This window comes from Apus apus, chromosome 4 (assembly GCF_020740795.1).
Source record: "Apus apus isolate bApuApu2 chromosome 4, bApuApu2.pri.cur, whole genome shotgun sequence".
NCBI lineage: Eukaryota > Metazoa > Chordata > Aves > Apodiformes > Apodidae > Apus > Apus apus.
In genome coordinates, this window is record NC_067285.1 from 115125674 (window position 1) to 115151106 (window position 25433).

General features: G+C 55.7%; 1 protein-coding gene across 14 annotated transcripts in view; it reads right to left on the reverse strand.

Moving 5' to 3' along the window:
- The window catches only part of DYSF (dysferlin), a 98280-nt gene that overhangs the window by 49726 nt on the left and 23121 nt on the right, over positions 1–25433 (reverse strand). For all 14 annotated transcript variants that reach the window (XM_051617311.1, XM_051617306.1, XM_051617304.1 and 11 more), the window contains 16 exons: positions 24514–24645; positions 23893–24059; positions 23252–23366; positions 23012–23117; positions 22255–22397; positions 20882–21055; positions 19016–19109; positions 18150–18227; positions 12995–13176; positions 11913–12053; positions 11233–11262; positions 10151–10177; positions 6389–6490; positions 5565–5726; positions 5208–5373; positions 4505–4578 (listed from right to left, as the gene is read on the reverse strand). In XM_051617311.1, coding sequence (XP_051473271.1) covers positions 4505–4578; positions 5208–5373; positions 5565–5726; positions 6389–6490; positions 10151–10177; positions 11233–11262; positions 11913–12053; positions 12995–13176; positions 18150–18227; positions 19016–19109; positions 20882–21055; positions 22255–22397; positions 23012–23117; positions 23252–23366; positions 23893–24059; positions 24514–24645 — 1893 coding nt within the window. The remainder of the gene's footprint in view (positions 1–4504; positions 4579–5207; positions 5374–5564; positions 5727–6388; positions 6491–10150; positions 10178–11232; positions 11263–11912; positions 12054–12994; positions 13177–18149; positions 18228–19015; positions 19110–20881; positions 21056–22254; positions 22398–23011; positions 23118–23251; positions 23367–23892; positions 24060–24513; positions 24646–25433) is intronic.

Genomic DNA, 25433 nt, shown 5'->3' on the forward strand with positions numbered 1-25433 from the left:
ACCCCAGGAAGAGCAGGGAGAAGAAGGGGAGGCCACGGGTGCAGAGCAGGCAGGAACACAGGCAGATCCACACCCAGCCCACCCAAGAAATCCCACGGTGGGTCGTCCAGGCTCAGCCCTTGCAAAACCCCTTTCTGTGCACACCCCCTGAGAAGCACACTGGAAGGGCTTAGCTCAGGAGACCTTGCCACAGCAGAACTGCTTTTCCGTGAGTTTCAGGAGCTTTTTTCCCTTTGCTCTCAGCCACCCTGGTGTTTGCAGTTCGTGTGCACAGACTTGTTTTAAATAGACCTTGAGGCTGAACTTCTCACCCCGCTTGGACAAGATGGACAACACACACAGAGCAGCCTCAGAGCAGGAGGGGTTTCACGTCTGTTTGTGTTCTCTGTTTGGGATGAGGGCGACAAAGCAATCCTTTGTTCCAGTCACCCACCAGAGGAGGGCCCACAGCCAGGCTTGGCCAGGAGGGAGGAAGGCTTTGGAGCCACACAATGAGACACATCCAGGCACACGAGCACAGGCAGGAGCAGTCCTGGCTCCTGCTGCCAAGGTCACCACTGGAAGAGCAAAGGGTACAGAAGTGGCATGGACCCCTGGCCTGGGATTCATCCCCTTTGCCAGGGAGAAGGGGTAGGATGGCCTCTGCAGACTGGGACTCCTCCTTCACCCTCCAAACCTCCCGAGGGGAGCAGGGCAGGGTGGAGGGGCCCCAGTGGCTGCAGGGTGTGAGACCCCCTGAGGCACACTCACCCCAGCTGACGTCCAACCCCAGGAGATGGTGGGCATGGGAGGAGCAGCATCCAGGGCCAAAGTGTAGAGGTTAGGGAGGGAGATGGAGGGAATTTTGGATTGGCTTTCCAGGAGCAAGTTTCCCTTCTCCTCCACTCCCCCAACAAAGGGCAAAAGTGAAAGACAAACAAACAGAGGAGAACTCATCTGGGGTCAAACTGAACAGCCCAATCCACTGCAAGGTGTTTTGTTACTGAAATGTTTGTTCCAACGCAGAAATGTCAAATTCTTCCCCTCTGAACCTGCTGCAGCAGCCTTGAGGCTTTGCCACTTCCCTCTCCCCTTTCCCTGACTTTATCCACGTTTGCAGATGCTTTCAATTGGCTTCAAGCTGCCCCAGGGATCAAAGCGTTTCTTCACCACCAGGGTGAAGTCCCTGCCAGGTCTGGGGGAGCTGCAGCCCCACAGAGACCCACAGATCTCCACGTTTCCCAGGAGGCCAAAGCTGAGCTGCTCCCCCCAGAGCAGCCTGGGGAGCACCAGGGCAAACCCAGCCCACAGCTTCTGGTGCCTGCAGCTCCCCTGGGGGAGGCAGGCTCTGCCTCCAGCTCTGGGGACATTGCTGGGGAAATATTGTTCTGACCTTTGCTGGACATTTAAAATATAAAAAGTGCGTTGTGCCATATGTGGTGTCACTGGTTCTGGTCAAAGGAAAGTCAAACACGAGCAGGAGCTCACCTCAGCCCACCTCCTCAGGCTGGAGCATCTCATTCCAGCCCCGTGAGAGGTGCCCTCCTTTACATTCTCCTCCCTCCTCTTTCTCCCAGGCATTCTCAGGGGCCAGAAGATTTTCCTGCTGTTCTCTGCACCCACTTCCCCTGGATGCTCTTCCTGGATGTTTTACTAATTGTTGGACCAAGCCTAACGACGAGGTCTGCAGGCAGGACCAGGGAGGGGGGTGACCATGGCTGTTATCCCGGTGGGAATTGTATTTCCCTCTTGGCACCTCCCACAAAGGGGACAGGAGAAGGAGCAACTGTGGGTCTGGTGTGAGCCTGGCACGGGAGAGTCAGGGGTGGGAAACTGTGCTGGCAGGTGAAGGGCAGGAGAAAGGAGACGTTTGGTCAAACCCACGGAGTTGGGGCAGTGGGTTTGCCAGCAGGAGGGGGCAGCAGGGGGGCAGCAGGGGGGCAGCAGGGGGGGCAGCAGGGGGGCAGCCCTTCTGACCCTCTCTCCAAGGAATCCTGCACACCCCGGGGGCTGCAGGCTGTCACTTGGCTCCACTACAGCATTTCTACTGAAAATTGACCCAAAGACCAAGAAAGGAGGAGAGTTTAAACTGTAGATTTGAGAATATGGGGGGAGGGGGAGAAATAAAAAATTCAGTCAAAGCAACCCAAAAGGTGGGTGGATTTTTCTATTAAAAAAATAAGAATTCATATCTTTGCAGCTGTCTGGAGATGCAGCTGCAAAACCAGTTCCCCCTGTTGCTGCCCCAGCTGGGGCTGCGGGTCAAGAGGGGGCAGAAAATCCCTCTGCTGGGGGTCTCAGCCCATGGATAAAGCAAACTCCTCCTGGGCTCTGGCATCTTCCTGTCCTTCATACATGCTCCCAGCCCTTGAATGAGGTCTGTGCCCAGCACTGCAGCAGCAGCAGCAGCAAACCCATCCCTGGGCGTTTTGAGCCTCTCCTGGGGATCCATCCCACCCCCAGCTGCCCCTGCAGAGGGTCTCACCACCTTGGTGGAGGTGCTGGGTGCCACCAGCTTCCGTGGTGCAGCAAAGGGCCACTGCTCACCAAGCATCACTCAGCTGATCAGAGGTGAGGTCAGGAGCTGCACCCCAACCCTCCTGCCCACGTTATTCCCTGACCTCACTTTTCTCCCAAGCACTTTCTAGGCCAGAAAAAGAGGGTTTTTTGGATTTGCAGAAGTGAAGGTTCCCATTTCAAGACTCTTTTTGGTGTGTTTTCCACAGACATGCTCCAGTTGCTTCCCTGATGCAGGATGAAGCACAATGGTGAATTATCCAGACAAATCCTGAAACGGCCAAGGGAGGGAAGGGCAACGAGCTTCCCAGGGGGGTTTGCTGTCTGGAGTTGCTTTTTCCTTTCAACACTTGTCCACTTGGGCCAACGTTTTCAAACTCCACTCTCCAGATCCTAATCTCTACTGAAGCATCTCAGGAGAAGATGCCAGCATCCCAGGGAGCTGAGAATACGAGCGTCCCACCTCTTGGCTGGTGGGGGACCTAAAAGACCAGCTCATTTCATGGAACAGCAGAATCACTGAGGTTGGAAAAGATGCTTAAGATCTTCGAGTCCAACCATAAACCCACCACTGCCAAGTCCACCACTAACCCATGTCCCTATTCGACCATGGGGTGACCTTGCCTGAGAGCATCAATGTGGATCTCATCAGTGCTTGGCCTAGGTAGGCATCTGGAGTCCAGACCACAACACTTTGGAGTCCTGCACCCTCAGCTTTTGCCAAGCACTGGCCAAAATCCTGATTTTTCCTTCTCCCAAAGCCCAAAAGCCTGGATCCAGGCAGAGGTTGCAGGGGTGCAACGTGTCCTCCTGCTTCAGCAATGTCTGCTCAGGCATGGGAAGGACTTGCATGGCACCCACCTGAAGTGAACCTCTCAGTACAAAGGATGCAGCAAGGACAGAGGTGCAGCTCCAGCTCAGAATGTCCAGGGGACAACCTGATGCTGGGACCCCAGTCTGAGTCCTCGCTGGGACATGACTGCAAATATTTGATGGCACAGGTCAGTGGATCATGAAGTTTTCATCAAGAGAAACACTGAGGTGCCACCAAAGAGGTGAACAAAGAGCAGAAGCATTGATGCATCACATTTCATCAACATTCATCTGGCTTTTATGGGCAGTGAGACAAGGCCAGAGGCTCCCTAAGAGGCACATCTCCTATGGGAGATCTCCTATGGGAGATCTTCTAGCCCGAGGGACCACACAGCACCCACAGCCTTCAGAACAGGGAGCAAGGAAATGCCCAGAGCCCACTGAACACACCAAAAGGAATGGGACACCATGAGAAGCTCCACCAGATGTCTCTGACAACACTTCCAGCTGCTCCTCAGCTACCAGGGTCACCTGTAGGTTTGTCCATCACACACACATGTCAGCACTGACAGGTCTCTGCCTCCAAGAGGACCCATCTGCTGGCAAAGAAACCCAAGGGCTAGAGAAATGCAAAGTACTAGCAAGACCAGGACCAGTGGTTGTGGTGAGGACAACTGAGCCTCAGGGAACCTTTGTTTCCAGGGTGGCCTTGGGCAAGCTGTCCCATCTGCCAGCATCAGCTCAGCCTCCCCAGTGCTGGGGTGGGTCCCCCCAGGGCTGTCACCTCCCTGGGGCAGTGACTGTCATTTCCAAGAGAGAAGCCAGACCAGCAGAGCCCTCAGGGGGTGTGCAGACCTTCTTCAGCCTCAGACCAAACCACACATTTGAGGAAAAGCCCCTGGAGGGCAGAGCCTGGCATGGAGAGAGGCTGTTCTCCTGGTGTCTCTCTTCCAGAAAAGCACACCTGACACCTCGTGTTTGGGTGAGAAACATGAACCTGTGGTTGTTCGTCGTGGAACGGGGGAGGAGAAGGGGTGAAAACAGAGGTGGGAACTGCCAAAGGAAGGTCAGAGCCAGGTGACCCCACATCAGAGACCTGTGTTGGTCTCCACCTCAGCTCTGTGCCTGCACAAGTTCTCCCGTATCACACAAAGCAGCAAAACAGCATCTTCCCACCACCGGGAGTTCTTCCTACCTGGACAGGAATCAGAGGCTCTTTGTCATCAATGTCAATCAGGACATCATCCCTGGGCGTGAGGCTCACGTCATCTGCAACCAGAGCAAGCAGCAGCATAATGAGGACATGGCAGAAACCTCAAAGCCAAGCCACCTTGGGGTCATGCTCCAGGAGCAATCTCAACCTTGCCCAGAGCCTTCACACCAGCCAAAGCTCATGTTCATGCAGGTTGGACAGCTTGGCCAAGGGACAACTTATCTCACCAACCAACCCCAGAGCTCAACTCCTCCTTGGCACCTTCTGGGCTTTTTGTATCAGACCTACAGCTGGGCTGAGCTAAAAGCAGGACATACAGTGACCCACAGCTCCTCCATTAGCAGGTGTTGGTCTCCCCTCCCAAGGAACAAGTGGCAGGACAAGGGGAAACAGCCTCAAGTTGCCCAGGGGAGGCTGAGGTTGGATCTGGGGAACAATTCCTTCCTGGCAAGGGTTGTCAGGGCCTGGCCCAGGCTGCCCAGGGCAGGGGGGAGTCCCCATCCCTGGAGGGGTTTCCAAGCCCTGGAGATGGTGCTGAGGGACATGGGGCAGTGGGGGCTTTGGCAGGGCTGGGGGAATGGTTGGACTTGATCATCTTAAGGTTCTTTTCCAACCAAGATGACTCTATGATTCCTGGAGAAGGGCACGGGTGTGCAGCCAGCATGGTCCCCATGGCAGCACCTACCTGAGTGCTCCTGAGGTCTGTCTGTCTCCTCTCGGTAGGGGTCACAGTAGAAGTCCTCCAAGGAGCGGATGGTGCACTGCCCCACCACGGGCCTCCTGCCAAAGGGCCTGTTGTCAATGATCTTGATGATGATGGGGGGGCTGTACAGGCTCTCCTTGGGCAAACGCTGTGGGGAGAGGGGGGGGGGAGCACGTAACCACACAGGGCAGAGAGGACAACTGCTCTGCACCTCCCCCAAGGCTGAGCAGGACAGAATGAGCTTCACCACGGGATGCTTTTTTGGTGGCACCTCTGGAGGTCCTTCCCAATCAGCTCTCCTCTGACCCCATCACTGCAGTCTGGGGACCAGGTCCTCACCACTTCCATGTAGAGCACACAGATGTCAAAGTTGGGGTTCTTCTTGACGTTCTTGATGACACAGGACTGCACGAGCTGGCCTCCACACTCCACCAGCAGGCTGGGTGAGGTGACACTGGCCAGCTGGTAGCTCTTGAGGTTCCTCAGCCCCCAGGCCAGGATCTGAAGGGTGAGAGGAACAGACAGTGAAGACTGAGCCAAAGGTCTGCCTCCAGGTCTCTCACTGAACTTCTCAGCAATGGAGGTAAACCTGAAGGTTGGCCCACCATGAAGCAGAGATGAATCAACCATGTGGGACACCAGGTGCTGGGAGAAGCCAGGTCATTCAGCAAGCCCTTCTCTATATGCATCTGTAGGAAACTGTTCTTTTCTTCCCCACATAAGTCTGAACAAAATACACCAGGTCCACCACTGCTTCCCTATTATTGGAGTGTCTCTGGTTTGGGCAAGTATCCCACAGAATCACCAAGGCTGGAAAAGACCTGTGAGATCACCAGGTCCAGCCTGTGACCTAGCACCACCACGTTGGCTAGACCACGGTACAAAGTTCCCCATGTGTGAGGCAGACTGTCCTAAAAAGCAAGCATGGTGCAGGGCTGTGCTCTGCCCTAGGACCTGACTGCTTGGTGGGACTTGTTTCCCCAGCAAGACAACGTGTTTTGACCAACAACCCAGGGGAAGAACCAGGTCCCGGCAGTGGCAGGACCCTGTGGCCACAGAGCCTGGCTCAGATCCCATTTCTGGGTCTCATCCCCCATCAGGGACACACATCAGAGGTGCTGTCCTGCAGGGGGTTCCTGCCCCACCTGCTCCCCACCACTCACCTCGATGGCCGTGCGCTGCAGGACCGGCTTGATCCCTTGGGGGACCATGTAGATGTTGGGTTCCCGCTGGGGTGGGGGGTATGGCAGGTCAGAGTCTGCAGACTGTGGGGAGCAGAGAACACCAAGGGCACATCAGGCCATGCCAGGAGGGGACACCAGCCCCACTACCCACCTCCCCAAGCCGCGTCCTTCCCCGAGTCTCCTCTCTGCCAAACTCATCTCCCCCCACAAGCCCAGGACACCTGGAGAGGAGGAGGTGAGGGCTGGAGGTCAATGTGCTTGCAAACGTTTCCTTCTGGTCTGACCCGGGAAAAGAGCAAGCAGGTGCTGCAGAGGGTGATCCCTCAGCCTTCTCAAGGGAGCAAAGAGGGATCTGCCCTCCTTCCTGCAGCCTGGTGTAGGGAAGGAGGGGCTGGAGGTGCCTCCTTCCCACGCCAGAACCTCGGGGAGACAGTTAAGCAGGAGGATGAGGAGAGGGGATGAAGCTGCAGCACAGGGTTGATCAGTGAAACAGACCTCGTGGAGCTGGGTGGAGGGAGAGGTGTGACCAGCAGGCAGCAGCGTGGGATGGAGGGGCAGCATCACCTCTGGATGCAGGAAGGGGCTGTTGTTCATCCCACACCCCTGTAAACCACGTCTGGGAGCTGCCAAGCTTGGCCACAGCTCAGGGCTCAGATGAAGCCATCTGTGCTCCCCGGACTTGAAAGACCAAAACAGGTCCCACGGGGCAAGACCAAATCTAGCTGGCAAGGGAAGGATTAAAATCCTGCCTTCATGGAGGAGGAAAGCAGGGAGCCAGGCGTCCCTGAGCTCTCACAGAGGACGGGCTCTGGGCCTGCCCAGTGGGCAGGTTCTTCTTGACCCTCCCCTTCGAGTCCAGAGCCACAAAAAGGCATGAATGAAACAGAACCTCTCAAGATGCAACCCTCAGCCAAGGGCAGCTGGAACCACTTCAGGAGCCTGATGTTCCTTGCAGGCTGGGCTATTATTGCATGAAATCACGTGTGTGCTGCAGTGCTGGGCTGAGGTCAGGTTTGCACAAGCACGGACACAAATACCCTACAAAGGGAATTTTCCCAGAGGCACCTTGGATACACCAGGTGCTGGGCTTGCACTGGCACTGGCAGCTGCTGGTGGCAGCTGGATCAAGCTGCCTGTTAGCTGGAGACTTTCTGATAGTCCATTTCGGGGCAGATGTCTGGGTTCCCACCCAGGGCAGGCAGGCAGGCCCACCTCCCATGGTCCACATGCTCCCAGGAATGGTTAGGGAAAGGGAAGCAGGGCAAGGGAAGGTTATCTGGGAGGTGAGTGCCAAGGAGCAGGGAGAGGTGCAGAGCATCCCCAGCATCACTCAGGTGCTCAGCACTTCTGGTGACCCACCTACTTATCCAGGCTGTTAAGACATTGCCCCATCAACATGAGCTGATCCTTCCTTGGGGTAGAGGAACAGGCCAAATGGCCCTTAAAGAGCCACCCCCAGCTTTTGTTTGGGACCTTTAGCACCTTGAGCATACCAAGATACCTAAGCAGGAGACTGAATCAAGAAGAATCTGAGAAACAGAGAATTGTTTTGGTTGGAAAAGACCTTTAAGATCACCAAGTCCAACCAGTAACGAAGCACTGCCAAGGCCACCACTGGCCCATGTCCCCAGGAGCCTCAGTCTGTCCATGTGTAGAGAAAAATTTTAGTTTCTAGCTTTAAATGTGCTGAAATGCAACTTCAGTTGCATAACGGAGATGCAGAAGTGCCCCAGCCCACCTCCAGCCCCCAAGGCTCACTCCACACACCCCTGTGAGATGGATGCTCAGTCTCATCCCAAAAAGGGAGTTTTTTACCCTAAGAGGGCACCTCAGTCTTCACTGATGCAAACAGTACATGTTGCATTTCCTTATCACCACCGGGGGCCAGAGGTCATTTCAATCCAGCTGTCCCCTGGCAGATCTGTATGGGAAAAGGGGAAAGCCTTGGAGAAAGACCTCCTGCCTGTCCCCCCCTGTCTTCCCCAGGTTCAACAGCAGCTCTGCAGGCCAGCAGTGCACACTTGGCTCCTAAGGCTGTGACATCTTCAGCTAAGCTGTAGCCTTTTCTAAGTCCTTCTCAAGCCCTGCTGCTCTCCTGGTTCTTTTGTAGTCGCTCTCCTGGGTCTCCACTGAATGAAGGAGCATTAAATGTTTCCCCAGGTGGGACAGAAACGGGCAGTGAGACATGGGGATGAGGCAGGAGCAGGGAGAGTTCAGGGGGGTAGTGAGAAACAAGCAATTCCCAAACACAGCTCTCAGCCCAGACACAGCCAGCTGGATGGAGAAGACATCCGTGAAAAGGCCCATGGGGTCTGCTGGCGGTTGGGATGGTTTGAAGGAGACAAGTCAGAGGGACTCAGGGTGAAGGGAGATCATCTAGTCCAACCCTGACTTTGATACAGGGTTGGAAGAGAGATGGGTGAAGGTCAACACAGCTCAGACCAGTCAGAACAGTGGCTGGAAATGTCTCCCAGTTTAAGCACACAACTGAGCCATGTTGATTCCAGGGGGGCACTTAAATCCCAGTGCCAAAAGCTACTCCCATTGGCACCAAGATGCAGTGGAAGGAAGCCTGGTGTCAACAGGATCATTCAGATACATCACGAGCCTGAATGATGCATCTATGAGCCTGATTCTCCACAAGGCTCAGGGCACTGGAGACCTCAGGCTGGCATCACTCTTCTGGATGCAGCCTCAGTGCCTTGTTCTTGATGGGTTTCCTGGGGGGCAGCTGGGTCAGGCCAAGCCATGTCTGAAGGAGCTGGGGTCTCTGAGAGTCTCTGTTGTGATTTTGCTTGGTTTCTGAGCAGCAGCAGCAGAGGAAGAGGAGAGCTGGGTGTTTGAGTATGAAAGGTACCCATTGGAGGAGGCCCTCGTAGAACAAGGCAGGGGTGCAGAGCTGTGGAGTGCCCCATCCAGCAATGGCAGTGGCAAGAAATGGAGGAGAAAGAGCAGAGAGATGGTTATGTTTCAGATCATCCATCTCAGCCCACATGGAGCACCAAGATGAGCCCCAGACCATCAGGAAAGGCTGCTCGGGTGGAAGAAACCCATCTTCAAAACTGTGCTCGTCCCATCCAACCTGTGGTGGAAGTGTGGCCAGGCTCTTTCCCTGCCCCAGGTCCCTCTTAGCTCATCTCCAGGACTTTGGGGTTAACTGGCTCCACAACTGGCACCACAACACTCAAACAGAGACATCCCTTGTAGAGCTCCCTGCCTTGTTGTTACAAGACAGCAGCCCACCCTGGCAGCACTTGGTTCAGCTGGTGATCTTCTCTGGAGGACTCACAAGGCCTGGGCAGCAGCTTTGACAAGTTGCCCAAGCAGCAGCTTGAGATCCTGGGGAGTCTATTTGGTTCCAAGCAACTGGAACAGTTCAGCACATGCCCCAGTTCATGGCAAACCCCCCATGAAAAGCTGCAGACTTTTCAGTTGGGATCTCAGCAGAGGTTCAGCCACAGGTCAGCCCAGCATTTAGGCTCCTGCAGGCATTGTTTGAAGGGTTGGGCACCACTAGACACTCATGCACACACATCCCACACAGGTTAAATAAAACCTGACATGCTCTGCCATCAGGAACACTTGGTGGGTTAAGCATGGAGCCCCTCAACCATGTCCTGCTGGTGACCATGAAACACTTGATCCTATGGACTGGACTCATCTGAAAGGAAGTGGCTGCCCCTGGAGGCACAAATCTAACAACCCCCAAGACAAAAAGAGAACTAAATCTTACAGACTCACCTCATCCAGGCTGGAGGACAGTTCATTCTGTTTGGAAAAGAGAAGGGAAGTTCAGAGTTAGAGCAACACTCATCCCCAAAACCCTCCTGTGGCTTTGAATTGTAGACAGAGCTGCTGTCCAAGTTCCTGCACAGCCCCCACCCCAAGGCTGGGGAAGGAACCAGTGCAGGCAACAAACAAACAGCTCAAACCCAGCATCAGCTAATGCCTTTGCTCAGCCAGGCTGCAGGGGAGGAAAATGCTGGAGCAGCTGGGAAGCACAGCCCTTCATGATGGGAATGCTGAAATGATCACAGGCAGGAAGGTCAGTGTGCTGGAGACCTGTATCTGGAGGATTGTATCTGGAATGGGGGACGTTTGCCCTGCCTCATGGATTTAAAGGGAGCTGACCCACTTGCTCCAGCTCTGCACAAGTTGAAGGAAACTGGCATCTTTCATGGGGATGCCTGCATCCTAAAATCATAGAATGACTTGGGTTGGATCATCTAGTTCCAACCCCTGCATGGGCAGGGACACCTCCCAGCAGCCCAGGCTGCTCCAAGCCCCATCCAACCTGCCCTTCAACACTGCCAGGGATGGGGCAGCCACAGCTTCCCTGGCCAACCTGGGCCAGGCTCTCCCCACCCTCACAGCCCAGAATTTCTCCCTCACATCTCAGCTCCAGCTCCCTCTGCCAGCTGGAAACCCTTCCCCCTGCTCCCATCCCTCCCTGCCCTTGTCCCAAGCCCCTCCCCAGCTTTCCTGGAGCCCCTTCAGGCACTGGAAGGTGCTCTCAGGTCTCCCTGGAGCCTTCTCTTCTCCAGGCTGAACACCCCAGCTCTCCCAGCCTGGCTCCAGAGCAGAGCTGCTCCAGCCCTTGGAGCATCTTTGTGGCCAAGTCTGGACTTGCTAAGTCCCTAAGGCAGGGACATAAGTCCCTATGAAGGATGGACAAAGGTCCTGCAGAAGCTGGTCTGCAAACAGAAACCACTGCAAAGCTCCGTGGGAGCAGGTGACAGTGCTGGGCCCCAGCAGCTCTGCAAGGGCAGGGAGGGGGTGGTTTGAGGGATGCAGGGCTGAGGAGCTGCAGAGAAAGGCATTACCTCAAATCCTGGGATGTGGTGGACAGCTGGCTGTGGAGAGAAAAACACACACTTCAGTTGGGATTTAGAGATCCTCTCCCCAGGCTTCAGCCCAGCACTGAGCCCCTTCCCATCAGCTCTGCTAAACCTGTCCCACCACAGCCCTGTGGTGCAGCCAGTGCTGAGAGTCACAGCTGGGTCTGCTCAGAGCAGGAGCTGAGGAAAGGGAGCTACAGAGCTGCTGAGCCCACAGAATCCCAGGCTGGTTTGGGTTGGGAGGGACCTTAAAAGCCATCTAGTCCCAACTCCCCTGCATGGGCAGGGACACCTCCCACCAGCCCAGGTTTCTCCAAGCCCCATCCAACCTGCCCTTCAACACTGCCAGTTATGGAGCCCAGGTGGACACAACTGAGTGCCACGCAAAGGTTGGATCCCTCTGGGTGCTGGGAGGCTCCAAGGGAAGAATCACAGATTCACAGAATCCTAGGGGCTGGAAGGGACCTGGAGAGACCATCCAGTCCACCCTCCCTGCCAGAGCAGGATCACCCAGAGCACATCACACAGGATCTAGGTGGGTTTGAACGTCTCCAGAGAAGGAGACTCCACAGCCTCTCTGGGCAGCCTGGCCCAGGGCTCTGTCACACAGTAAAGAACCCAGTGCCCCAGCTAAAGACAGGGTCAGGTGTGGTTGGGGATCTCACCTTCTCCCTCTGAATCAGCTCGAAGGCAGCCAGCAGCTCCCCAACGTTCCTGTTGGCCTTGAGGACCGGGTGCCAGGAGAGCCGCGGCGATGGCGCCAGGCTGGGCTTGCAAACGCAGCGCCCCATGAACTCATCTGCACCCTGAAAGGCAACCAGAGGCATGGGAGAGCTCCCTTCCCACCCCGCTGCCCGGCGGAGCCCAGCATCGTGCACCCACAGCTCAGCCAAGACCCTGTCACCCAAAAACGGGGCTCAATGTCTGAACCGTTCTGGGACCAGTTCAGAAAAACAAAACAAGTGGGTTTGATGCCCACGTAGACCCAAGTTTCAACCTCCTCCCTGCAGGGCTAGGAACGTGCTCCTTCTGGTGCATTCTGGCTTCAAGGGAGGTGAGATTCCTGCAAGCATCACATGATTTCCAGAGCAGGAGCTCTGGGTATAACATCAAATATCAGCAGCTCCTGAAAAGCCCGTTCTCTGGTCTCAACGGGATCTTTGGTTGCCTTTGCTGTTTCCTGCTGGTGTCTTTTGGAGGAGGGAGGGCAAAAGGGTTCCTGAGAGGTCTCTGAGACACTCCCAAGGTCTATTCTAAGTGCTTTTCCCTTATTCACTGCTCTCACACTCTGTCCAAAACCCCTTCTGCTCTTATGACGTCCAGTTTTCCTAGGAGAGACTCCAAGTTCTCTCCCCAGCCCCTCAGATGCCACCACTACAAGGCTTTGGACACCTTTGAGCAAACAACAGTGTGGAGTCCCCTTCTTGCACAGCTGCTTCAACTCCTTCTCCAAGCTTTTTCCACGAGGAAACATTTTAACAATTCCCATCATATCAACGGCCAAAGAATGTGGCCACTCTGCAAAACAAGTAGATGGAGCTTTGGTAACCAGAGCATGGCCACCAAGGACATCACTAGCAGAGCTATTTGCCACATTTTTTGTCTTTTGAGTGTCCAGCTCAACTTCTGAGCCACCCAGGGGTGCTACAGCATTGCTCTCCAGAGGGCAGGAACGATGCCATGTGCTTGTCCCATCTGCTCCAGCACACTCACACCATGAAGATCCACCTCGCACCAACACACTTACGTAGGTGTCTTGGTCATATATTTCCACCACAATGTTGGGAGGGGAGTCAGACACTTTCTGAGGGTCCCCAAAGATCTCTATCTCATAGAAGATGAGTGTCTGGTCCCAGGTGGGGTTCAGGGTGTTCTTGATCACCACTGTCTTTTGGCTTTGGTGGAGGAAGGACACAATGGCATAAGGATCTGCAAGAGATGTTAGACAAGAGGCAAAGGATGAGTCAGAGCTACAAGTCTAGAAAGGAGAAAGCAGCTCGTAGTCATCCGTGACCCAGTGGGTTGTGCAGGCCCTGAACAGGCTGAAGGAGCTGTGGGTCTTTCCGAAACAGCAATGACATTCCCATCATGTCCCAGGCCATTCCAGCTGAGAAGAGAATGAGGCCGATGTCTCCAACACTTACCCCTACACACCTTATTCACAGCTCAGGTACTTCCCAAGCTAGATGTGATGTCTGCAAGCCTACAAAGGGGTTGTCTTCCACACACTTGGCCTGTCTCTCTACAACCCCCCATACCCAAAACTGCATGAAGAACCATCCCTTCATGGTTTTTTGCAGCATCCAGGTCCCTGTGTCTCCAGCTGAGGGTCCCCAGTTCTTGCATTAGGAGAGAAGGAGCAGTTCACCCCTGCCCACCTGCACTGATGCTTGGGGGTTCTCCAGGTTTCTATCATGCCAACCCTAAAACATCTCTTCTTCAAGCTGAAGAGTCTCAGCCTCTGAAGTTATTCCTCATAGAGGGCCAACTCTGTCCCCTGCTCATTCCAGCTTTTTTTGGGACAAGACAGCCACACAACTTAGCTGCTTGTCTGCACAAAGACCCTCACATCTCCCAGCAACCCCTTTTCCTTAAAAAACCTGGATGAAGGGCTTTATAGACAAAAACCTTTTGGACATCCAACGAGACCACGTTAACCAAAACAACCTTATCTTTGGGCCTGTGATAGCTCCAGCTGGTGGAGACACCATGATCTCCCCTGGCCACATCTCCCAGCACTCCACTTCTGTAGCATTAGAATTTTCCTCACTATCTGACCTGATCTGTCCTGATCCAGGTTCCCCCCGTGGCTCCTCACCCTGCTCACCAGCAGGGAGGCAGCACAAGTGGCTCACCTCCTGCTCTAGGGTGGGGGGCTTTCTCCCAAAAGAGGAACCAAGACTGCACATGTGGGTGAGCAGTGACTTCATGTCACCCCTGCTGTGAAGATCGGATCATCAAGAAGATGCCTGGGATGTTATTGCCTCCTTCCTGGGGTTCTTAACGTCTCCAGAAGGGGCAGGAGCTGAGGATGCAGTCAGCAACTGGCCAGGGTTCTCCTCTCAGCCCCCTTGCATGAGCTTTGGTAACCTCCATGTTTTAGGAAGGGTTTGGGGTCCCACCTGACCTCCAGCTGCCACCCCGGATGGCTCTGGGTCTCATCTCAGGCTGCTGCATCACATCTGCCAGCCCCATGCAGACATCTCAGGTACTCCAAGGTCTCATCAGACCCTTGTACACAGGCATTGAGCTGGGACCAGGGTGTCTCACCCCTAACCTGGGACAAAGCCAGAGGCTTCTCACGGAGAGGCAACCCCAAACAGGGAGGAGTAGCCTCCCTTGACAACCAGTGCAATTAACATAGGAAGCCTGAGACCAGCTTGTTGGACTTGGTGATCTGGAAGGTCTCTTCCAACCTTAATGATTCTATGAGTCCATGATTCTGTGAATTAGCAGAAATGTGAAACCTGAGCCCCTCTCCAACACCTTCCCTTCCAGACAGCTTCAAAGAGCATGTGGCCCAGACCTGCTGTGGGCATCCAGCCTGCACTGGAGGTGGGACTGGGCATGGAACAGGACAGGCAGTGGCAGAACGAAGATCAAGAGCTGGCTGAGAGGCTCAGAACATGTAGGATCCCATTATAAGACCCCGTGGAGACTGAGCACCTCTCATAACCTGATAATAGCAAATGGTCCATGTCAGGGATGAGACCTCCACAATTGCTGCACCCCACCTAACCAGTCCCAGGTGGAGCTCTGAGCTCTGGCTGCCTGCAAAGCCCAATATCCACAGCTCCAGGAGACATCACAGGCCTTTTTGGAAGGACACAGGCCACCTCCTCCACCTGGCACCCAGCACCACGTGCCACCACAAGCCACAGTGTACAAGGGCCCATCAGCCTGCAGCAGGGTACCACCCAGGCCACCCCAAAACCAGTCCCAAGAAACCTGCCAACAGCCAGGATCATGGCAGACCCTCCAAACCCCCACATCCCCAGGAGATCCCCAGAACAGCCTGGAGATCCCCAGAACAGCCTGGAGATCCCAACATCACCACCAGCAGGACACTGAGCTTATGCTGGGAGCAAAACATGCCCTGCCTACCCTGGAGGTGGAGCAGCATCCCCCAGGCACCTGAACGGGGGGTTGGCTGAGCAGGGTGGCATCTCCCACCCTCCATCCCCTCTTCCAGAGATGAGGGGGGCTCCAGGGGGTGTGTTTTCCTTCTTGGTGTCCAGGCTGCCTGCACAGGGGCAGCTCTGGGAGCCCCGTTCCCGCTGGGAAGAACTTTTCCCACTCACACACTTTTTCCAGCCAGGGCCAAGCAGAATGCCTGACAGTAAACAAAAAAAAACCCAATACAAAAACTCATGGATTTGGGGTTGCTTTTTTGCTCTTTTTCCTTCCCCTCCCTCCCCTTCTTCTTTTTCAAGGAGGCCCCATAAAGCCCCTTTGTTCAGCCCCGGGTGTGCAGAGAAGGTTTGTTTTTCTAACGGTGCAAAGTCCCCTTCATGAACTCCTTTGTGCTTTGTTGGGGCAGGGGCAGATCACAACTCCACATCGTGGCATGTTGTTACTCATGTTGTCCTTGGCCAGGTTGTTCCAGAGGAAGGTTGTCCCCTCCCCTCCCCGCTCCCCATCAGGGCCATGACATCACCCTTCGGTCCCCACCACTCCCAACAACAAACCCTTTGTGGGGCTGGAGGGGAGAGGGGACCTCGCTGGGTGCAGACACTGGGTGATTGTTTGGGTGCTCTGCACCCCTCCAGGGCATTTCTGCCCACCTTTCCCCCACCCCACCCCAGCTCAGGCCCCTCTGCTTCAAAATACCAGGGGGAATATGAGACCCCCCCCAGGACTGTGATCCTGCTGCCCAGGATGGTGATGCCCAGTTGTCCCTGTGCTGAGAGGCTTTTGGGATCTGTCCCTGGATCCCCAGATCCCTCGTCCCCAAACCCACACCCAGCCCCTCTGCAGCCAGTCAGTGCCAGCTTTGGAGGGATGCTGGGAGCATCCTGGCTGTGGGTGTCCCAGAGACACACACCCCAGGGACCTCCTCACATCTCGGATGTGGACCCTGCCACCGGGCACTGGAGGTTGCAGGGAGGTGGAAGTCAACTCTTCTCCCAACAAAGAAGCTACAGGACAAAAGGAAACGGGCTCAAGTTGTGCCAGGGGAGGTTGAGGTTGGATCTGGGGAACAATTCCTTCCTGGCAAGGGTTGTCAGGGCCTGGCCCAGGCTGCCCAGGGCAGGGGGGAGTCCCCATCCCTGGAGGGGTTTCCAAGCCCTGGAGATGGTGCTGAGGGACGTGGGGCAGTGGGGGCCTTGGCAGGGCTGGGGGAACGGGTGGGCTGGAGGATCTTAAAGACTTTTTTCCCAGAAAAATGACTCTATGATTCTATAAACTGATGGAGAACTTCTTGTCACCTCAACATGCAAAGCAGTAATGGGGTGGCAAAGGCAGCTTTAGTCACCAGGGTCACAGAAACACCTAGCTGGGATGGCCCAGCCCATAAGGAAGAGGGTGTGAGAACCTCCAGCTGCCAGGGGGCTGGTTCCTGCTTAGGACCAACATGAAGGACCATTCCTGGCATGTCCCCTCACCCCCAGTCACGCTTCAGCCTCTGCTGCAAAGGAAATGCTCTGAAAACCAAACCCTCTCACCCAAGCACATTGGGGCACCAAGTGATAGCAGAGCAATATCTTACTCTGAGTTGATTTCCTAACCTAGAGAACATGAGCTCAGCACAGGACATCCCACCCACATCAGCTCAAGCCTGGAAGTTTCCCAAGTGCCTGATGCTGTGCTAGGGACGTGTTGAGCTGCACAACATGGAAAGCACCTTCTTCAATGCCCAGAACACCATTTTCTCCACCTGGGACCACACTTTTTTCCATGAAGGGACATTTTTTAGAGTTGGGTCTGAAGGATGCCTGGTTCAAGCATCAACCCCATCAAGGAGACCCCCCAGCTGTTGCCTCCCAGTCCCCTTACAAAGTCTCCAGGATGGAGCATGGAGGAGCAGCAGCTCAGTTTAGTGTTTGGTCATGAAAACAGACATGAACCATTTCCCAGCTTTGCCACTGTTAGGTTTTTTCCTTTCCAGCCATATTTTCAACCAGTTATTTCATTCTTAATAAACAGAATCTCTCTTCTTCAGCCTTGGTCCCTTCTCCAAACCATGGCACAAGTGCCCTCCACAAACCCCAGTCCCAGGAGGCTGCTGCAAGAGGCCGGCCAGGATGCAACCAGCTGGGAGCAAGCTGGATGCCAAGGGCACATAAATCCAGCCAGGAACTTCATGAGGACTCAGAAGAAGGTGCCTGTCTGCTCCCAGGTCCTGCTCACACCCTCTTGAATTTTTCCGAGCACATCTCACTGAGGTTTCTGCCCCGTCCTCCATCGTCTCAGCCCCAGCCCAGTGCCCAGTGCTGCTCCCAGCTCTCACCCTGCTCAGGGGATGGCTGCCTGGCTGGGTGCCACCATAAACACCCTGCCCTCTGCTCTGGGTTTATTTGTCATGCCCCCGGGCTGTCTGCTGCCCAGCCTTGCTTGGCTTCCAGCATCACCTCGGCTCAGGGAGAAGGAGCCATTAGCAAAGCAAACAGCTCTGACTCACGGCCGACCTGGGGAACCTGTGGTTTCTGGTTGGTTTCTCACATAAAAGTTCTTGAAACTCTTTTTTTTTTTTTCCTGGTTTTGCTGATGGGGAATGGAGCTCCAGGCTGGCTGCCCTGGGAGACCCTCGTCCCGCTGTCTTCTGCTGTCAGGCTGCCAAACACCCCCCCCTCACAGCACTAAATACCCCAAGAGTGGCTTTACAGCCCCCTCTGCTCCCTGGTGTTCCTTACAGCACTAATTACAAGCACCAAGAGGTGGGCCTGGGTTTCTGGCCTTACCTGAAAAGCTGTCCTTGTCCATGGCCATCAGGTCCCGCGCTTGGTACATGTAGCAGCGAAGGTGGTACCTGTTCCCACCTGGGCAGAGGAAGGAGAAACAACTAAGAGAGGAGTCCAGGGATGAGTGTGGGATGCCAAGGGAATAGCTGGCATTTTTAACCAGCCCTGGGCTGGTGTCTGAGGGCTTGATCCTCCCCATGGCATCCCAAGAGAGCACCAAGCCCTGAGTATGTTGATGTTCCCAGCAGGAACACCTTTCCCACCCCTCAATTTTCATCCACCTTCACGGATGGGCCACAGAGATGCTGGGAGGGCTGGAGCAGCTCTGCTCTGGACACAGGCTGGGAGAGTTGGGGTGTTCAGCCTGGAGAAGAGAAGGCTCCAGGGAGACCTGAGAGCACCTTCCAGTGCCTGAAGGGGCTCCAGGAAAGCTGGGGAGGGGCCTGGGACAAGGGCAGGGAGGGATGGGAGCAGGGGGAAGGGTTTCCAGCTGGCAGAGGGAGCTGGAGCTGAGATGTGAGGGAGAAATTCTGGGCTGTGAGGGTGGTGAGAGCCTGGCCCAGGTTGCCCAGGGAAGCTGTGGCTGCCCCATCCCTGGCAGTGTTGAAGGGCAGGTTGGATGGGGCTTGGAGCAGCCTGGGCTGGTGGGAGGTGTCCCTGCTCATGGCAGGGTTGGAACTAGATGAGCTTTAAGGTCCTTTCCAACCCAGACCCTTCTGTGATTCCATGACTCTATGATTCACTGGAGCTGGGTGAGAGGAAGAGGGTGGGAAATGCTCAGCTACGGGGTCCCCCCAGCAGAGACCCCCATGCCAGGACTGGCTGCAGGGGACTTGCACCCTCCCCGCTGCCCCTCAGGGCCTTACAGTCAAATATGCACGAGATGGTGGGTCTGTTGACACCAAAACTGAGGGTGGAGATGGATTTGCCATCATCACTCTTGTCATCTGTCACTCCTCCCTGCAAGAGAAAGCAAAGCAAGGTCAGACATGCCAGGACCCACAGCCAGAGGGGAGGGTGTCCTCCAGGATATTATCCACATGGGTGTCCAAGAGAACTTCTGGCTTCCCCATGGAGGGACCCTCAGTCTCTTCTGCCCCAAAGGGCAGGAAGGACCCAGCTCCTGATCCATGCTGTGCTGGGAGGGAAGAGGACACAACAACAAAATCAGCCCCAGGGTCACCAGCTCACCTCCCAGCATCTCACCCCTCCATGAAGCTCCTCATTCTTGGAGCAGCAGTTACAGGCATTTCACTAAATCCCTTTGCAAGCAAAATGAATGGAGCAGAAACTTTCTGAACAGTGACACAGAAGGTGTCAAATGCAGCCAAATGTCCCGTTCACTGCCCAGGGGGAGCCTGGGCTGACCTGGGCCATGGCTCTTCCCTCTTCTCCTGGTGGCCTTTTGTCACCTGCCAATTGCTGCATTCAGCTGGAAATCTTGAGTTGTGGGAGAAGGAGCCTTCAGGTAACTTCCTGGAGAGTGTAAACCTGATCTTTAAATAGGTTTCAGTTATCAAATGCAAGGGAGAGACAGGAGGGGTGTTTGAAGGAGAAGAAAAGGAAGGAGGGAGGAAGAGAGGGAGAGAGAGGGAAACAAAGAGAGAGGGAGGGAAAGTGAGAGAAAGAAAGAGAGAGAGAAAGAGAGATAAAAAGAAAGAAAGACAAAACAATGGGCCTGGGATTCAGTTTCCAGAGCCTGGAGCTGCTGAGTCCCAAGAACACGTCAAGACCTTAGGTGGTCTGCAGAGCCCTCCTTGCCTTTCCCAGTGGGAATGACCATTCCCATGACATTGGCTGGGGAGGAAGCCCTGGGGTTTGTGCTGGATTTCGGGCAGCGAGGTTGTGCTGAGGGTTTGCAAGGAACCTCCAGCCCTGCCTCCCTTGCCTCCCCTCATCCCCCAGGGTGAAGGGGAAGAAGCCCCTGGGGGTGGGTGGCAGCCAGTGTGAGCTGAGGGCTGATGCACAGGAACATCACGGAGCAGCTGGTGTCCCCGAGGGGCTGCTGGGCTCAAGGGCTGGGCAGAGGGGAGCACAGAGCAGGGGAAGGGGGAGAACAGCCAAATGGGGGGGGGGAATACAAATTAAAAGCCCTATAATAGGGGCTTTGTGCTGCTGTGCTTGTTTCCCATTTAGTCATTGGAAAAGCCAAAGGATTGTGAAACTGGGATTGTTTAGTCTGAAGAAGAGGAGGCTGAGGGGTGACCTCATTGCTCTCCACAACTCCCTGAGAGGAGGTTGTAGGGAGGTGGGAGTTGGGCTCCTCTCCCAAGGGAATAATGACAGGGCCAGAGGAAGTGCCCTGAAGCTGCCCCAGGGGAGGGTTAGACTGGGTATTAGAAAGAATTTCTTTACCCAGAGAGGGGTTGGGCAGTGGAACAGGCTGCCCAGGGAGGTGGTGGAGTCACCAGCCCTGGGAGTGCTCCAAAGAGACGTAGATGTGGTGCTGAGGGACACGAGTGAACCCTGAACGGGTAAATCAGGCTATGGTAGGGGGAGTTAGGTTATGGCTGGACTCGGTGATCTTCAAGGTCCCTTCCAACCAGGATGATTCTATGACTCTATAAATCCCAATCCAAAGCCAGCCAGGACACGGACCCATGGAGGAGCGGCAGGCGGCTGGGAACCGGCGGCTGGGCACGAGCAGACCCAGCCAGGCTCCCCCGGCCAAGCCCCGGGGATTTTGGGTTTATTTTTTTTGTGTGTGGAGGAGGGGGAAGGCGTGTACCTACCAGGGCTCCCTCCAAGGCGAAGACGGCGGCGGCCCCGGCGCGCTCCAGGGGCTCCATGCGGCGTCGCCAGCGGCGGCGGCGGCAGGTGTCGGTGCGGCGCTGCCGCAGGTGGAAGCGCCAGCCCAAGAGCGAGGCGTATTCCCAGCCCTCCCCGTCCAGCTCCTCCTGCTTGTGCTGCCGGGCAGGGACACGGGGCAGTGGGGGGGGGATCAGGGAAGGGGTTTGGTTCCGCCAACCCGGCACATCCCCCTTGCAGGTGATGCTGGGTGGGATCCCCCCCCCCCCTCGCCCCGGTACAGCCAAAGCTGTGGGCTCTCCAAGGGTCCAGGTGTGCCCACCCAAGCCTGGGGCTGGGTGACAGGCTGCCCCGAGAGGCTGTGGAGTCTCCTCTGGAGACTCTCCAGACCCGTCTGGATGCCTTTCTGAGTGACCTGCCCTCGGGGGTTTTTTTTGGTCCTGCTCTGGCAGGCGGGTTGGACTCGATGATCTTCAGAGGTCCCTTCCAACCCCTGTGATTCTGTCAGTCCAACCTCCTCAGGGTGTTGCCTGCTACAACTGTCCTACCCCACATCCTCTCCAGCTTAGAAACAGAACCATAGAATCAGTTGGAAAACACCCTTAAGGTTATGCAGTCCTACTGTTAACCCCACACTGCCGAAGTCCACCACCATTCAGCCCTTCATCCAATCCCAGGGGGGAACCCCACTTGGAGAAGGGTCTGGCTGGGCTGGGGGCTGCCTGTGCTGAGCAGGAGGAGGCCACATCCTGCCCAGGCCTGGCTACCATCTGTGCTTCCAACTTTTCAGCCTGTCCTCCACTTCTGACCCCTCCCAGAGCCACTACAGCTTCGCCACCACTAGGAACTTCTCCCTGGGGCTTGGGTCACAAAGCCCATGAAGGCTTTTTCTTCCCTGAGCTGTGTCACCTCCGTGTGACACTTGCATCCCCTGTTTTCCAGCCACAATTATCTAGAAAAAAAAATATATGCTGGAGAGGGAGGAAAGTGTCCCGGGGAGGGAAGAGCAGCAGCTCAGTGGTGGCATTTCCAGTCCAACTGCACCACCTAGAGGAAAGCGGGACCAGGACGGGACAGACAGGACCTCTGCCAGCCCCAAATCCCTCAAGCTGCTTCATGGCACTGGTGGAGGTTCCTCACCACCCCTCAGCCCACCCATAGGGCCAGCTACACCTCTGGGAGATCTCAACCTCCACGGTAGAAACCCCAGAGGCTGCTCCAGCATGGACACCAGGGCCACCAGGCTCTGAAGCACAGCAGGTCCCTGCAGACAGCCAAGCACCTCCACCTTCACGTGCAGAGACACGGCCACAGACCCTGACCTGCTCTCATCCCCTTCTCCCCAGGCCTGTCCTACCTTCCTCATGGACTCCATCTGGGCGAGGTCCCTCCGGCGGAGCCGCACCCAGCGCCGGCGCCGGTTGGTGTGGTACATCTTCTCAGCGGGCACCCAGGCCTTGGGCTTGCGGTCCGGGGGGATGGTGATGCCATACTCCCAGCCTTGGAGAGAGGGGAACACCCGGGTAAGGGCCAGAGGAGAGTCCCCCACCTACCTCACCTCTCTTCACAGAAGTCCAGGTTGGAACAACCTGAAGAGCAGAGGTTTGTCCAGACACGCGTTGCCCCGGTTTGCTGGTCCGCACAGAAAATGACCTCACGCTGGTACCCAACGGAGGTGTCACACTGGGGATGCCTGGGTGATGGACTCGTGCTGTCCCACCAGCCCTTGGCTCAGTCACAGCCTGGGGACTCTACTCTTCCTTCCTTAGGCAACCCTATCCCTCGTGACCACCTCAGATGTTCTCTGGCCTGATGCTTTCCGTTTCTCTTTCACCAGAAGCCGGGTAGGGTCTTCCAGAAGAAGAGCCTGGTCTATCCCCAGCAGCAAGGGAAGTGCTTCCTAGGTGGTTGCCCACCCCACAGCCCCAGCCTTGAGGGAAAGAAGGGACCCCCAGGGTCTGATCCCACTTCTGAAGCCAGGAGGGCAGCTGACACAGCCATGAAGAGGATGTTACCATCCCTTGTGCTGGGTGGGACCGTGGATGGAAACATCACAACAGGCAGAGTAAAGGGGATGAAAACGACACGGACACCCCCCAGCTGCCTTCTTGTACCTTTTTCATCCACAGCTCTGTTGAGATCTGTATCCCACTCCACGTCTTCCCATTTCCAGCCTGGAGGACACTCAATCTCATCCTTTGGCAGGACCTTCTCCCCATTCTGTGGGATTCAGGAGTGGGTTTGATCAATCGGTGCCCAGCAGATGCTTAAACATCCCCAGAGCCCCTGGGGGGTTTCCTGGCACTGCAGCCCAGGGTGGTGGCTCAGTGCCCACCTGCCCACTTCGTCCTTACCACATCAGTGTAGGCATCAGTCATTTGGATCCACTGGCCTCCAGGCAGCCGGACCTGGTTCTCAAACACCTCCTCCACAAAGCTCAGGTGCCCGGCATCCACGTCATGCAGCAACCTGCACCCCAAGCAGATGCCCAGTGTCAGGGGCTCCCCCTCCTGCCCTCCCAGCCCTGCATGGCCAGCAGCATGTCCTCCCTCCTCTCCAGGCCATCAAAGCCACCCTGAACCTCTTCCACCACAGATGCACCCAGCAAAGCTCCCACGAGACCTCAGCAACCTGGCTCAGGTGAAGCCCAACACACAGGTTGTAAATGCAATGTGAGAGGACAGCAGAAGCTCTGCTGAGCATCCACCATCCCCTCAGTGCCCCAGTGGGATCCCACCTCCACAGCTCCTCAGTGTCCCAGTGAGCTGGGTCCATCATCTCCATGAGAGCTTGTGCAGCACCCACCACCCCAAGGACATCTTGGAACTTCCATTAACGTTGCTGCCTACCAGGGACGGGGCAGGCAACAAGGAATCCCCACAGCACCTCAGATCTCCATCCAGCTTTCTGGGTGGCCTTTGCCCGCCACTCAGGTTTCTGGGGTGCCCAGGACAGCCCACATGGGCTCTGTGCTTCACAGAAAATCCCCACTCACGTTTTCTCTGGGCAGATAAACCAGTCCCCAGCCCAGGTCCAGCCCGCGGAGGGGCGGAAGCTGTCCTTGGGCAGCTTGATCTTGCCCGTCACATCTGAGTACTTGGGGTAGGTCAGGCCAGTCGTGCCCCAGTTCCCCACCAGTGCCAGCTTGGTTTGGTTCTCATACTGGGGAAGCAAAAGCAGAGTTTTTTACCTTGGAGGCACAAAATCCTATGAATAATTCTTTTGAAATTCCGTGAATAATCCCTTCCTTCCCGGAGACCCCCACTCTGAGGACAGACTTCCTGGGAAGAGCCTAACTACCCCCCACCAGACCACCCTCCCACCCCCTCCCCCACCCATAGGCACCCCCAGATTTGCCCCTAAGCAGGCAGAAGGAGATGTGAAGCCACAGTGGAAAGGAGATGTGGCTTTATGGCTCTTCACCAGCCTTCTCTTCAGGCTGGTGGAAACAGCTCTTTTGTCTCGCAGTTGGTGGGTGCTGGTGTGACCCCCACCTGGCAGTGCCCGCACCCACGGTCCACTCCACACCCTCCCCACCCGTGGTGGAGCTGCTGCCCACCCTGGAGAGAACAAAAAGCCCTTTAAGGGGGGGGGGTGGTCCCTGCGAGATGCTCACAGTTTCAGCAAAGACGGAGAGCCTCCCCTCGGCGAACTGGTTGAACTCCTTCTCATCCACTGACAGCCCGAACCAGAGCTGGACCCGGATCTGGGCTGGGATCCTCGGGCCCATCGCCTCCTCCTGGGGGTACTGCCAGAGGCAGAGCCTCGTTAATATCCCCGAGGAGAATATTGATGGGGGATGAGAAGCTGGGGGTGGTGGGCGTGAAGCCCCTGTAGACTCAGCCAGGGAGGCAGGGGGCAGGTGGGACATGGAATATGCCCTGGAACTGGGACAGGATCAACAGAGCCCTTTGGGGATGACCTTGAGGAGCTCCAAAGCCCTCATCAGGACTTCAGCCTGCTGATGAGACATCTTCAGGGCTCTGGCACCAAACCCCACCAACACACTCCAGCAAAAATAGACATAACCAGGGAGACGTTTATCTCGCTGCCCTTTTCTCTCTCTCCCAGTCACTCTTTTTCCCCTTCCAGTGATGTCAGTTTTCCATCCCAAGCTCAAGTGCAGAAAAAAACCCCATATATTTTGGTTCTTCTCCTGCTGCCAGCTGGGCTTGGGGCCTGGGGCTTTATTCAGCTTATTTTGCTTCTCTTGTGTTTTTTTAGAGCTTGTTCAGCACCGATCTCTGCTCCCAGCCTGGCAGCGAGAGGCCAAAGGAATCTCCTCTGAGCTGCAAGGAGATGGGCCTGGCAGAGGAGGCTGCAGCTTGAATTTCCTAGGGTGGCAGAGGGTCAGGAATTTTGAAGAACATTATAAAAACATTGAAAAATTAGTAAAATATAATACTTTTCTTTTTTAAAAAAAAAAAAAAAAAGCCCCATAGGGGCTAAAGTGAGCACTGCCCTGGAACCTGCAGGAGATGTGAAGGTGTTCACAGGGATCTGCTGCAGATCCGTGTAAGAGGAGCTGAACTCCAC